At 42.9% G+C, this 15,471-nt stretch overlaps 1 protein-coding gene and 1 long non-coding RNA gene across 8 annotated transcripts in view; one reads left to right on the forward strand and one right to left on the reverse strand.

The window, feature by feature from the left end:
• Nucleotides 1–15,471, forward strand: part of LOC112217487 — a 47,142-nt gene that overhangs the window by 9,631 nt on the left and 22,040 nt on the right. Inside the window, exon 2 of the long non-coding RNA XR_002948472.2 lies at nt 1,008–1,080. This is a non-coding gene — a long non-coding RNA (uncharacterized LOC112217487). The remainder of the gene's footprint in view (nt 1–1,007; nt 1,081–15,471) is intronic.
• Nucleotides 1–15,471, reverse strand: part of LOC112217480 (filamin-A-interacting protein 1) — a 43,606-nt gene that overhangs the window by 6,189 nt on the left and 21,946 nt on the right. For 5 of the 7 annotated variants that reach the window (XM_024377785.1, XM_024377784.2, XM_042300645.1 and 2 more), the window contains 2 exons: nt 3,256–6,100; nt 1,077–2,085 (listed from right to left, as the gene is read on the reverse strand). In XM_024377785.1, coding sequence (XP_024233553.1) covers nt 1,885–2,085; nt 3,256–6,100 — 3,046 coding nt within the window. In that variant the 3' untranslated portion in view covers nt 1,077–1,884. Of the gene's footprint in view, nt 1–1,076; nt 2,086–2,948; nt 3,014–3,255; nt 6,101–15,471 lie in introns of those variants that run through there. The other 2 variants (XM_024377786.2, XM_024377788.2) reach the window with 2 other exon arrangements.

The raw sequence follows: 15,471 nt of genomic DNA on the forward strand, positions 1-15,471 counted from the left end.
AATGGTCGCTAGCCAAATGTAGTGGACCTTACTGTAAGTCCATAGTCAAGGTAAATGTAGACTTCATGAATCATTTACCATAGAAACTACATTACATCTAGTGATCAGAAAGACTGCTCAGTTATTTTTGACTCGCCAATTCTGCAATTTCAGATAAAGCTGTTGTCCAGGTGAGGGAGCTATAGTCCAACATCAGAACATATCTTAAGCCAGCAGAACTATCTGTGTCGACTGGGCTGCAGTGGAGAGGGACAAAAGCTTTTAAGTTCCTCATTGTGCACGTCAGAGGAGCTGACATGGACCAATCTCACTGACACCATGGTGTAAAAAGCACAACTCCCCCTTCAACCTCCGGCATGGAGCCTCAGATCCTCAAGAAGTTCAACAGCTGCACCATCGAGAGCATCTTGACAGGTTGCGTCACCGCTTGGTATGGCAACTGCACTGCCCTCAACCACAAGGCTCTACAGAAGTTGGTGTGGATAGCCAAATACATCATTGGGGGCGAGCTCCCTGCAGGACATTCACCTCCCTTGACCAAGGCCCTTCTCCCCCCGATTGCTCAGTTTGGCTGGGCGGCCTGCTCTAGGAAGAGTCTTGGTGGTTCAAAACTTCTTCCATTTAAGAAAGACAGAGGGCACTATGGTTTTGAGGACTTTGTGCTGCAGACATTTTTAGGTACCCTTCCCCAGATCAGTGTCTTCATCTACACTGATTTGAAGTGCATTTAGTGACATCAATAAGGGATCATAGCTTTCACCTGGTCAGTCTGTCATGGAAAGAGCAGGTGGCCTTAATGTGTTGTACACTCAGTGTAGATAATAGGTTGCCATTTGGGATGCAGTCACTGAGTAAAGTTCAATGACTCAACAAGGAAAAGCCATTAGCACCTCTGCATGACTCCGCAATCAAACGGTTTGAAGTGCAGGTCACTTTTGTTTTTAATTGTATTTGCTCGTTAGGTAATCAAACCTTTGATTTGTGATGGATTTTATGTACTTCCACAGATTGTGGCTCTGCAGCTGTGAACTGTGTGGAAACCTTTACATTAGTAAATGAAAGCCTACTCCAAAATATCAGGTATGAAAAGTCTAGTTCACATTTTTATTCTGATTAACTATTTCATTCCTTTTGTATGGATATACAGTACTAGTATTAGGAACAAGCAAGATTACAGATTAGGCTTTTGTTTCTTTTGCTTAGTATGCCAAACATGCAGTAAGCAATTTTATAGATGTAGGACTCTACAAAGCAGTATGGATAAAGCACTATGGAAGTTTCCATGATTGTTACTCGCCTGCATTCACTAAATTCTTTGTTTAGTGAACATCAAGAAGATTTTGCATTGTCATTTCTCTACATGAATAACAAACAAACAGTGTCATACTTTATTCCAAATAATGTTTATTCATTTTTAAATTTGGTGCCACAAATTAGTGACGTTGATGACAACTTAAATGTATTTTATATGCAAAACCCATTAGAGCGACCGTATTCGGAAACCTCCATAAGAAATTGTGAAATTAACATGAATTATGAAATATCAACAACTCAGTGTGACAACAACCCAGGTGAGGGATTAGTAACATGTCAATCAAAACAAAAAGCATTTCAACATGGATATAAAAATATTTTTTGGGAAAACATTCATAATTACAATACAATTTCAATGCTTTTTACCCCAATGTTTAAAAAGGAGGAAAGGGACATGTCTGATATAGCTATTCTGTGTTCCTGTTTGTATCTGAGCAGATTAAGGTGCCTGCAACACCTATCCTATTCTATATGTTTTTGGCTGGCAACAGACTGGTCAGAATTGAATGATGGGTGACTGAGTCCATAGACAGATAAGCGGGGCCACATTTCCATGGCAGCGTGTGGCCCTCAGCACTTCCCTCCCCCTGTGGAGGTAGAGCTGCAGACTGTCGACCTCCTCAGTTCAATTTTCATTGACTGGCACTCGGCTCGCGACTCTAACCGTGTCACAGTGGAGACACCTGTCACAACTGCCTTGCCTGTTTTCATACCTTTTGACATAGGGATTCGTGTGGCTGCGGCACGAGTTGACTGCACATCCGCCCCGGGCTGAAAGGAATCACACAACATAAGACACAAGTGCAGACAGAAAAGGTTTTTTAAAGTATTATCGTAAACTAGCACAAAAAAAATGATTTACTTAGTGTACATTTGGTGAAAGCTTGCCATCCTGAATTTGTTATCAAATTTTTGTCACATGCGCCGAATTTAACAGGTGTGGACCTTACCATGAAATGCTTTCTTACAAGCCCTTAATTAACCAACAATGCAGTTCAAGAAAGAGTTTATAAAATATTTACTAAATAAACAGAAGTAAAAAATAAATATATAAAACTACTAATAAAAAAAGTTAACACTTGTTAGAACAGTGGTGCAGAATTACATGTACATTAAAGAAATCAATTTAAACAGGTTCAAGAGGGATGACAAGAGTTGGCCATATTGGATATCGATTGTGATTAGAATTAAAGTGCTCCATTTCTTATCCTTCAAAAAGGTCCCATGCATACAGAGCCTCTTTAAATCTAGCTGTATGAAAAACCACAATGTTACCATAGCTCACCTTTAACCCTTCACAGCATTAAGAAAGAGCATTTCAAAGCTAGCGTCACATAAATGATTTACATTGAGTTAACAGAACTTGGGAGAGGAGATTGATTAAACATTACAGTATGCTGTTCATATTGCTGATGTGTGGGTCAGCCCACTTTAGAAGTCAAACATCCAAATTGGTCATCACTGGTCCATTTTCAGTTAAAAGGGAGGAACATGTCAGTTTGTGCCAGTAGAAACAGGTGTGTCAACACAAGACCCTTTGAGAGGGGCCTTTTTAAGGTGGGGATATGCGTGTCAATTCATTCCAGTGTTAGTATTGGTCATCGGTAAAAGGAGTACATTTGATTTTGGTATACCTGGAAAGAGTGCTATCTAGGGAGCAGACACCACCTGATATCATTTTGAAACATTTCAGAAGCAACTGAAATATAAGAGATTGGATATCATTTAGATGGTTTGTCTGAAAAGAAAGTCACGTAATTGAAAAACTATTACTAACAACAATATAGAATGTATTCAGCATACCAGCTGAAAATGGTTACATAAAATATACAAATACAAAGCTTCTCTGTTAGTGAGACAGCCGATGTTCATATCATCATAAAAGGGAGAGCTGAACGGCAGAAAGAACTTATGTAAATATACTAGATTTTGAATACTCACCACAGACTGAGTTGGCCTGGTCGGTGCCAAGGTGATGGGGGTGATGGTGATGCTGCTGGTCAATTTGTTGGGGGTGGTCTTCCCAGGAGCGGTGGTGATGTTGTTGGGGTGACGCGGGGAGCGCAGCACCGTACCTGGGGGTGCCTCCTTGCTCTCTGTGCTCACACTAAGGGGCCTGACCGTCACTGTGGGGCTGCTACTGCTGACATCTGATGGCCTCTTGAACTGAGGTCCCAGGTGGATGTGGATCTTGTTGTCCTCCGTGGTGGTGATTATGCTGGCGTTGGAGTTGTATTTTCTGACGGGCATAGGCAATGCCTGCTTCTCTGGGGTCACTTTGAACACAGCCCGGCCCATGGTGCTCATGTCATGGGGCTCTGGGGATGCGGAGGCAAAGGCCTCCGTCACAGGAGTGGTGCTCACTGTAATGATGGAGACGGGGGAGAGGGGTCTGTTCGAGTCTGAGTAGGAGGAGCCCTTACTCCTATCTGGGGACTTGGCCCTGGAGATGGTGGTGATGGTGACTGGAGACTTGCACCGCTCAGGCCCCCCCATTACGCCCTCACCCGGCTTGCTCTTTGAGAACACGGTAGTGGGTTTGGGAACAATGGTGATGCGAGGCCTCTGCAGGCCCAATGTGGGGATGATGGTGGCACTGGAGAAGAAGTCCTCAGCACGAGGGCCGGTGATCTCCAAAGTGGCAGTGCTGTTCTCGTGATCGGGGGTTACTCGAATATGCAACGGCTGGCCTGGCTTTTGTGACATGGACAGCTCTGGTGGACGAGGGGAGGAGTCCCCGTTGTCCTGAGGGTTTGGGGTCTTCTCTGGGGTGGTCTGAGTGATCGTCACTGCATCCTTCTTCTTCATCCAGGGGATCCATGATTTTCTCATGCTCAGCTCAGTGGTTGCTGGGGGGTAGCGCTCCAGCACAGTTACAGGCTTTTTCAGACCCCACTGCCTCAGGTTGCTCATGATATGGTTCTCCTCCAGGACAGATTTCCTGATGAACACTGCAGGTGTGTCCTCCTCGACAGGTTCACTGACCACCACGTCTGTCTGGACTGCGGTGGAGGTGACAGGGACGTCAACTATCCTCCTTCCATTCATACTGGGACGCAAGGCGCGGCTGTAGCGCTTGGTGACCTCCAGCTCTTTGGCGAGGTTGATCACTTCCTGGCTCAAGCTCTTCTTCTTGTCCTCCTCCTCCAGGAATCTCTGCTGGAGTAGGGAGTAGTCCACTTGCAACTGGGAGAGCTGGTCCTCCTTGTTCATCAGCTCGTGGATCTTCTCTTTGAGGGCCTGGACATCTGCCTGCAGGTCTCTGGTCTTTGCCTCCTCCATCTTGCAGCGCATCCTCAGCTCAGCCTCCTGGCTCACCGCCTCTCCCTTCTCTATGGCTTTGTTCCTGGCAGTCTGACTCTTCATTTCCTCCAGCAACTGAGAGAGGGCATTAGCCTTGTCCTGCTCCATTCGAAACTTCTTCTCCAGTAAGTCGTACTCGTCCTCTGTCTTCATCAGGTCACCTTCCACCACCTCAAGCTGTTTGAGGCGGTTTTTTAGCCTTTCAATTTCCTGCGTTAGCTCCTTGAATTTGTTTTCCTCGTCTGGGGGTCTCTTGCTGTCCTTATTGGCTCTGATTTTTAACAATACCTTTTCTGCCTCCTCTAGCCCATCCATTCGTTTTTTCATTACACCGACCTTGGAGCTAAGATCCCTGCACTTTTCCTCTTCACTTGCTAGTTTACTTTTCAGTTCATCTTTCTCTTTAGTAAGAGATGTCACTTTTACCTCCATTTCTGATTTCAGTCTGAGGAGCTTTTTGCTCTCCTCAATCAACTTTTCTGTGACCTCCATAACTTTACTCTGCTCAGTTTTGAACATTTTATTTAAATCATCGCTCTTTTGCTCCTCCTGTTTTATTCTCTCAGTCATGTTCCTTCTCTCATCCACTAGTATCACTGTAAATGACTTCAGCTTCATCAGGTCATCCTTTAGGCCCATCTCTGCCTTCTCAAATCTTGACTCAGAGTTCTCCAGTTCTTTCACACGGTTTTTCACCATGTCCAGCTCACCAACCAAGTCCTTTGCCAGTCCTTTCTCTCTTTCTAGGTTAATATGAAGTGTTGCACACTCTGATTTGCTCGTGTTGAAAGCCCTCTCCAGTTTCTCCAGATCCACCATTCTCTTCTGCAGTTTCTCCACCTCCAGCCTCAGCTCCCGGCTGGTGGTCTCCTCGTCCTGCAGCCTTTTCCTTAACTCTCTGGCTTGGCTCTCCGTCTTGGTGATCTCCTCATCCTTGCCCTCCATCTCCAGGACTCTCTTGCGCAGGGTCTCCAGCTCCGCCATGAGGCTGGAGTTCCCACACTCCCCCTTGCTGATCTTGTCCCTTAGCTCGAGGAGGTCCTCCTCTGACTTCTGTAGTGCCTTGTTGTTTTCCTCCAGCTCCTCGATCCGGTGGGCCAGGCCTGACAGCTTCAGGCGGAGCTGACGGCTCTGGGACTCCTGGTTGGCCAGCTTGGCAGTCATCTCCTCATGCTCCTGGGTGAACTTGGCAGCTTTGCACTCCAGCTCCGCCTCTAGCCTGAGGACCTTCTGGCCGTCTTCCTTGGCAGTGCCGCGTACAGCGGCCAGACGCTGTTCTCGCTCCTGGAGCTTGCTGCTGAGGTCCTGGACCTTCTGGCTCTGCTGGTCGATTTGCTCAATGTGGAGCTGCCGCTCATCCACCAGCATCAGGGCAAAGGACTTGAGTTTGACCAGCTCCTCACGGACCTTCTCTAGCCTCCTGCTGTGATCTTTGTCTTTACGAGCCTGGTACGCCTTCTCCTGCTCCAGCAGCCTCTTTAATCTGGGAGAGAGCGAGAAGAGGGGAGGTGGAGAAAGTGACAGACAGAGAGCGATGAAGTGTGATTGAGAATTTACATTTCAATTTGATAGGCTTTATTCAGATGTTTCACCTGATGATGATAATAATAATAATAAATCCCCCTCTGTATGAGGAGGCCGTGAAACTGTATCTACTACATTGTTCCTGCTGATGTAATTACAGTGTACAGGAACAATGTAGGCCTGTTCCTGTACACTGCTACATAGTACTTACAAATATTGAACCTTTGAGTTCGTAAACTACAAATAGTCTGGAAAAAAAGCATTTCAATAAAAATACAAAAGTATTATAACTCTTACAATGTCTCACAAATCTCCAAAGTTAAGTAACATTTCCCAGAGTAGAGGAGCCTGACCAGACTCAGAATGAGTTCCTTATCCCCAGCCCAAAACCCCATGGGCAGTGGTGAGATCCCAGATGGGAGGTAGGCAAGCAGAATAAATGGCAAAGGCATGATAGAAGAGGAAACAAAGGAGGGGGTGGGGGGCAGATTAGAAGCCTGAACCCTCATATGATTCTCCCCAACAGGGGCAACACTGCCCTTCACACTGAGCAAAGTACCACAATATCAGAGACATGCTAGCTGAACTGTTAAAAAAAAAACACAACCAGTGTCCTTAACACGGAGTGAACCTTAACGGAATAATGTGAGTAGATGTTTAACTAATCTCTGCGGGAGTCCCTCTCTGTGCAACTGCTATAGAGTGTCTGCTGCCTGCAACAGGTCCCTTCCATATGGTTCTCACACAACCACACTAGAAACTCAGTGCATAATCAGGAGCGAGTCCGGATCATTGTCCGCTGTTGCTTTGCATTACAAACAAATTTTCCACCAGCAGCTGGTCTAACAATGCACATGATACTGTAACAGCCAGACTACACTGTTTCTTAAAGTTTCAACAGCTCAAACTCACCCAGTACTGGTCGGGATGGATTAACTAGGTCCTTGCCTAGCGTGCTTTAGATAGTGCTGAGCTGTATTCAGGCAGGCATCTGCTCCCTCTCACTGTGTCGTGAGAAGGCCCCCAATCCACAAGGAAATGGCCATCAAATTCCAAACATGTCATCGATGGACAGTGAAAGGTGAATTGTGTAAAATTATCCCTGCTCCACTAGCTGGTGGTGATGTCATCCCTCCTCCCATTTATGCCACAGAATGGTGCTGCCCTTGTTTGGCCACAGAGGGGTTCAAGACAGGGGGGAGGCTTTTCACACTATCTTTCCTGTTCCCCTGCTCTCTTTTCTCCCCCTTTCTCCTCCAACAGAGAAGGGGAATTGTATGTGAGATTTTCAGTAGATTTGCAGCAGCCTTTTAGACCAAAGGTAAATGTATATAGAATTATACTACGTTAGCAGGGCTTCTTTCCCCTTCCAACACAAACTGTTGTCTTGCCTGACCCAATTTTTTCTTGTCCATCTTGCAACCAACCATGTTCCCATAGAAACAAGGCAACAATGCAAGGGGAAAGTTGTTGTTTTGGGAACAATGTCACACTAGTGCCAGACTAGTTCATAATTGTCTGCCCCTTGAATGCAAAGAGAAGTAAATCCACATTTCGATCTTTGTAGGATGCTACATCCATATTACAGTCGCAGTTGTAAATGAGAACTTGTTCTCAACTGGCCTACCTGGTTAAATAAAAAAATGAAACTGTAATAATTAAGATTAAGACTTGTACATTTTCACAACAGGATGAATTTGCTGCACCAGAAGCCCAATCCTAGAGTGGTTTCAGATATTTACAGCACTGCAGGTTTAAAAAATTAAAAGAACAGCGCTCTCACCCACCCCTATGGGCCCTGATGAAAAGTAGTGCACTATTTAGGGAATTAGGGTGTCATTCCAGACACAGACCATAACTCCTGGCTGAGAGCAACACTTGTGGTCTTGTTAAAGTGGAATCATGCAAATACCACACGGATGATGTCACTGGTCATAAAACCTGTGTCACAAGGTCCAGGGTGGCCCTCACACAATCTGCCTGGCAGCTTGTCAAGTAGAAAATACTCCAGATTAACAGCAATACAGGAGTCAAAGGTTGCATGACCCACCGAAAAATATTTCAAATTAGCTACCCCAGCATTTCAGGAAAGAGTATACAGGCATACTTCAAGGTATCCAGATAATCTGGTTTGCATTCCTAATGGTACGTTTTTCCTCTTTATAGTACACTACTTCTGACCAGAGCCCATAGGCCCAATTATGATATGACATATAGTTCTGCAACAAGATACTCCCTTTATTCCCCCCGTTCTCAGTGGTGATGATAGTGTTAAGAATATGAGCCAGGTGTCACTTCACTGATTATCGTGGCATTATGAATAAGTCCTTTAGCAGGTGACCAGCATGTTTCCTGGTGGTCAGGGCTATTCATAGTCACTCTGTTGACAGAGGCCTATCAGTGACGGCAAAGAATGTCCAAAACATGTCTGTGGCCAAGCTAAGCCCACAGCAGAGACTGAACTAATGTCATACCAATTACAGTTACTATAACGATCACTATAATGAATCTTCAAACAGAAAGGAAGTCACATTTGAAAATAACTACTCTAATTGGAATACTTTTTTCATCTGGAACAGAATTAGCTTGTTGGATTTTTTTTGTTTCAGTTTAATTAACAGATATGGTGATATCAATATATTTTAATTCAGAAAATATACAGTATCCATTTCCTCGTAAGAAGAACGACTGACTGAAAGAACTCATAGAAAAGGAGCGGGAGAGGTTCCGCCATGGTGAATGAAATGCAAACAAAGATCTAAGTGGCTTAGCAAAGTTCTCTCCCTCCTGTGGACTGACTGGCATCCTATCACAGGTGCTCAGGGTTGTCCACTATGACATCACCTGCAGGGAATCTCTGAGATGACTGCAGCTGGGAGGAATGTGTTATCACATGGTGCTGCAAGCAGAGCGGGGGGAGGTCATCGGTGACGGGGGGCAACTGGAAATCTGTGCATCAGCGAGCACAAGAGCATGCAAGTATATAGCTTGCTACAGACTCACACAGACAAAGCTCGAATTTATAAAGTAGAACGCTACTTTATAAAAACCTTTCAAAATCTTAGAAAACCGGAGATGGACATCTACTAACCAAATAAGTAATGCATTTGAGGGGACTACATTTGGAGGTGGATTATAATAATTGGCATGCATTGGAATTGTGCAGAGGTCACAAGTCTCATTTCACATGTTTCTGAATGTGACCCACTCAAACAAAATATGAATATTAAAACCTCCAAATCTAATATTACAACATTTCATATTTTCAACACTCCCTCTACTATTTGCTAGAAGCTCCATCCACATAAACCTAGCTAAAGGCTTTAACTAAATGTACGTACGGTTGATGGTCAGCTCGATGTTCCCAACTTGCTTGATACTGGCCATTTCAACAAGGTAATATGACTGAGGTCATCGGCCTTCATCTCCATGCTACGTCCGACAGACCGCTAAACCTCGATTCATTCACCAGTTCACTGAACCAGCCATTCTACATCTCCTCAGCACAGAAAAACAAAGTGAATCTCAGGTTGAGAACAGGAGTAGGGTGACATTGCCCTTAGATGCTGATCGTGGGTCAGTTCTGCATTTTCCCCCACTAATGGTTAAAGTTAGGATTTACTGTCTGGCAGTGTAGATCACGTCCGCAAGTAAAAGGTTGACCTACCAATTACACTGAACAGAAATATAAAACGCAACAAAGTGTTGGTCCCATGTTTCATGAGCTGAAATAAAAGATCTATTAAGTTTCCCCATATGCACATAAAGCTTATTTCTCTCAAACTGGCCACACATTTGTTTACATCCATGTTAGTGAGCATTTCTCCTAAACACAGGTGCACCTTGTGCTAGGGACAATAAAAGGCCACTTTAAAATCTACAGTTTTGTCACACAATAGAGTGCAATTGTCATGCTGACTGCAGGAATGTCCACCAGAGCTATTGCCAGAATTTTAAATGTTAATTTCTCTACCATAAGCCACCACCAGCATCATTTTAGAGAATTTGGCAGGACATCCATCGGGCCTCACAACCAGACCACGTGTAACCATGCTAGCCCAGGGCCTCCACTTCTTCACCTGTGGGATCATCTGAGACCAGCCACCCAGATAGCTGATGAAACTGTGGGCTAGCACAACAAAAGATTCTCTGCACAAACTGTCAAAAACCATCTTAGGGAAGCTCATCTGCGTGCTCATTGTCCTCAAAATAGTCTTGACCTGATTGCAATTTGGCATCGTAACAGACTTCAGTGGGCAAATGCTCACCTTTGATGGCCACTGGCACGCTGGAGAATTCAATTGTACTGGGCAGATGGCAGACAGCGTGTATGCGAGCATTTATTTATTCATTTTTGGTACTTTTTACCCTGTTTTTCTCCCCAATTTCATGATATTCAATTGGGAGTTAGTCTTGTCCCATCGCTGCAACTCCCGTACGGACTTGGGAGAGGAAGGTCGAGAGCCATGCGTCCTCCGAAACATGACCCCGCCAAGCCGCACCGCTTCTTGACACACCCGGAAGCCAGCCGCACCAATTTGTTGGCGGTAACACCGTACAGCTGGAGACAGAAGTCAGCGTGCATGCGCCTGGCCGCCACAAGGAGTCGTTAGAGTGTGATGGGACAAGGACATCCCACCTGGCCAAACCCTCATCTAACCCAGACGATGAGATTTTAGATTCTTCAAAGTAGCCACCCTTTTTCTTGATGACAACATTGCACACTTTTGGCATTCTCTCAACCAGCTTTATGAGGAATGCTTTTCCTCGTGAAAAAAAAAGACGAACCAAAGTAGTTCACTAAGGCCTTTACTGGTCCTCTATTAGTGGACTGATACTGTAGACATCTGTAGCGTGGGCCAAAATATTCTCAGCTCCCACGTCCCCAAAATTCTTCCTGCGGCGATGCGGCAGCGGTTTCCAGTTCCCGCCAATATCCAGCTATTGAAAAGGAATCGGACAACATTCTACAGGCCACGATCAACAGTCTGATCAACTCTATGCGAAGGAGCTGTGACGCGTTGCATGAAGCAAAAATGGTGGTCACACCAGATACTGACTGGTTTTCTGATCCACCCCCCTACATTTTTTAAGGTATCTGTGACGAGTCATGTGAAATCCATAGATTAGGTCCTAATGAATTTATTTAAATTGACTTATTCTTATATGAACTGTTACTCAAAGTCTTTGAAATTGTTGCATGTTGTTTAAATTTGTTCTTACTGATACATTTTAAAGCAATGAGACTGATGCAACAGATCAGAACATTTAGCAAAATAATTTTGATAAACTATTTCTTCATGTTATAAGTGCAGTAATGGTAATATAAGTGCAGTAGGCTACGCCGTGTGTGCATTGTTCCAAAACGCAATTAGCGGGAACACACTGTTCTGGAAAGCACACTGCATATGCCAGTGGTTTCCTGTGACAGAGATGAAAATATGTTAGAATTTTAGAAAGAGGGGAGATCTAAAGATGCAACAACTAGCATGGTTTGTTAATATGATTCGGATTGTCTCTTTGGCTGCTGGACAATGAAAGAAGGTTGATTTGAAAACCAATAGAACTTGATACAAATGCTGGTTTAATAATTCCCTTAACATTTCTATGGTCTGATTTTGGCTAGGTGTACTCAAACAAGGTAAGACATGTTTCATAAAATTGCATAGAACTTCCAAGTTATATCCAATCAAGTTTATGGTTAAATAGTTTTCAAAAATGTTGACTGCCTCTGCTCATATCACAGGGTGGGTCATGTGTGCAGTGTGCAACATGCACTGGCCAGTGGCCTGCCTTTCCACTCTTGTGAACTAACCATGCCTCGCATGTCAGAATTTAGCCATTAAATGCTAATGTTAATAATCCTACATTATATTTGTCAAACATTACTGCAGTTTAGCCTTTATGTAATTAAAAGCCTTAACGTGTGGCTATATTTCCTGGCACCTCCCTCATATCAGTATCGGTGTGGACATCACCTAGGCTACACTTTAATTGTTGTACAGCTAACTGCCAAAATAAAGGAAACACCAACAAAGTGCCTTGGCATAGATTCTACAAGTGTTTGAAAGCTTTTTATACATGACCCTTAGCATAATCGCTTAATTAACTCAGGAACCACACCCGCTTTCAATATACTTTGTATCCCTCATTTCCTCAAGTTTTCCTTTAATTTTGTCAGTTAAAAAATAGATTTGAATGTTATTCTAATTGGCCTTTTTAGAGGCACATGTGTGTGAATTTCTGGCTCCGTTGACAGTCCTATTTATTTCAGTAGTACTCTTATTTGCCTTTTAAGTCACTGAATGACCTAGGGTCTAGAGTAGACACGTTGGCAAATCAAAACTAAAATAAACAAAGTATTTTAATTTGGGATGTTCATCTTCAGTTTGGGATAGTTGAAAATTGCACTTCGGGACAATTCTGGGATGGTGATGAAAAAAGTTATTCTCAAGCCCTGGGCATCTATATTCACAAGTGCATACATGTTTTGAATGTTGAAAATTAGTAAAAGTTTATGAACATTTTATAAATGTATTGCCATGTTGTGTAACTAGCAAACTATTGGTTATGAGATACTAAAAATGGTTTTATACCGAGTGATTTAATGCTAGGTTGGCTATTTTATCTAGACTAACATTAGCTAGCTATCACTGCATCTGGATCTTCCCCTTTTCAACTGCAGCTTCAGATGAACAGCACTCAGCGAGTCAGTGTTTGCCTTTGTGAAAAAGTAGCTAGTAGAGATGTCAATGACAAAGAAGAGAAAAATACAGGACATAAGATTTTTGGGGGGAGTGCAGAGGACTAAGTAAATAAATGAATGGCTAAATAGCTAGCTAGTTACATGGAACAATTTATAATAGACTGGTACTATGTAGTCAGCTATATTTCCCGACAGTAAATCAATAATTTATCTAATGAAAGCAGAACTTAATTCATGTTAATGAGCTAACCCCATCATTGTTAAGGCCAGACGTGTGTCATATGATAATGGTATTTGGTCATGATTATTGCAGGGTTCAAAGACAGTGGAGAGAGAGAGAAAGCCCTGCCCGTGTTGAGGCAGGGTAAAAAAAACGAACAAGTCATCATGTGAGAATTTGAGTTAAGGACACTATCAGTTAAATTCCTCATCTCTACAGTTGTTGCCTGCATTCTGATTTCATTTGATTGTCATGGCAGAGGTCCGAGAGAGTGAGAGCGCCACCCATGTTGAGGCACAGGGAGAGGATGAACAGGTCATCAGGTGTGAATTTATTCAACATTGTTGTTACAGCCTGGATTCAAAATCAATTTTTTCCTCAACCATCTACATACAATAACCCATAATGACAAAGTGAAAACATGTTTCTAAAATGTTTTGCTAAATTATGTTAAATGATATACAGAAATATCTCATTTACATAAGTATTCACACCCCTGAGTCAATAGATGTAAGAATCACCTTTGGCAGCGATTACAACTTTGAGTCTTTCTGGGTAAGTCTAAGAGATTTGCACACCTGGATTGTACAAAATGTTCACATTCTTAAAATAACTATTAAAGCTCTGCCAAGTTGGTTGTTGATAATTGCTAGACAGCTAGTCTTGCCATAGATTTTCAAGCCTATTTTAAGTCAAAACTGTAACTAGGCCACTTGGGAACATTCAACATCTTCTTGGTAAGCAACTGCAGTGTATGTTTGGCCTTATACAACGGTCCGGGTCTAATCCTGAATGCTGATTGGTTGAAAGAGCATTCCAGCCTGTGTCTATTCCACAAGTTACCACCGGCTATGATGTTAAAATGCCTATTTATTCTGTTCCATCTGACTGCGCAATCCACTGTCTCATCAGCCCAGGCAGGGAAGTTCTAAACGTAATCTCCACTATAAAAAGCATCTAGACATTCTCACATTTCTTTTCGACTAACATTTAGTTTAACAGCAGAGCTTTGTATAAACCTTGCTGTAGGTCTCTCCGACATTTGTAACATTGTTTCAATATTCAAATTCGATCTCCAACTATCCCATAGTAATGAACATGTAGGGGTCAGGAGTCGGGATGTGACAGAAAGACAGGCAGCGTTTCTCAGCCAGTCGAAATCATGAATCAGATGGCATAATTTTTATGGACATATAGAAAAATGTCAATTGAAAACAGCTAGTTTGCAGTCTTTCCAGCTTCAGTTTGAAGTTGTGTTAGCTGTGTTGTTAGTTAGCTCCTCTGAACAGTGTCCTAATAAGAGAGCACAACACCCATGCCAATAGCTTCCAAACACTGGCTTCTCGGGCATTATCACTTAATTGTGTTTTAGGTTATTGTCCTGCCTAAATGTGAATTTGTCTTCCAGTGTCTGTTGGAAAGCAGACAACCAGGTTTTCCTCTAGGATTTTGCCTGTGCTTAGCGCTATTCCGTTTATTTTTATCAAACTCCCTAGTCCTTGCCGATGACAAGCATACCCATAACATGATGCAGCCACCACCATGCTTGAAAAAAATTAAGAGTGGTACTCGGTGATGTGTTGGATTTGCCCCAAACATAACGCTTTGAATTCAGGACATAGTTAATTGCTACGTTGTTGATCAATCCTCAGTTGTAATCACAGTCAACAGCCATTAAATGCTGTAAGCACCATTGGCCTCATGGTGAAAACTGAGCAGTTTCCTTCCTTTCAGGTAACTGAGTTAGGAAGGACGCTTGTATCTTTGTAGTGACTGGGTGTATTGATACACCATCAAGTGTAATGAATAACTTCACCATGCTCAAAGGGATATTCAATGGCTGCTTTTTTTTTTACCCATCTACCAATAGGTGCCTTTCTTTGAGAGGCATTGGAAAACCTCCCTGGTCTGTGGTTGAATCTGTGTTTGAAATTCACTACTCGACTAAGGGAACTTTCAGATAATTGTATGTGTGGGGTACAGAGATGAAGTAGTCATTCAAAAATCATGTTAAACACTGTTATTGAACACAGACTGAGTACATGTGACTTGTTAAGGAAATCTTTACTCCTGAACTTTAGGCTTGCCATAACAAAGGGGTTGAATAAAAATGTCTAAAAACATAATTCCACTTTGACATTATGGAGTATTGTGTATAGGCCAGTGACACAAAATATAAATGTAATCAGATTTATATTCCAGCTGTAACTAAATATAGAAAAAAAATCAAGGGGTGTGAAAACTTTCTGAAGGCACTGTGTTTGTAAAATTCTCAGTGTACATTTTGGAAATATAGTAATTGTGTATAGAGTTGTATGGTTTGTTTAACTTTACCATGGAATTGCCCAGATACCTTCAGTGGTCACATTTGTATGTTAATGTCCTTAACAACATATGAACAGCC

Source organism: Oncorhynchus tshawytscha, linkage group LG18 (genome assembly GCF_018296145.1).
Source record: "Oncorhynchus tshawytscha isolate Ot180627B linkage group LG18, Otsh_v2.0, whole genome shotgun sequence".
Lineage (NCBI taxonomy): Eukaryota > Metazoa > Chordata > Actinopteri > Salmoniformes > Salmonidae > Oncorhynchus > Oncorhynchus tshawytscha.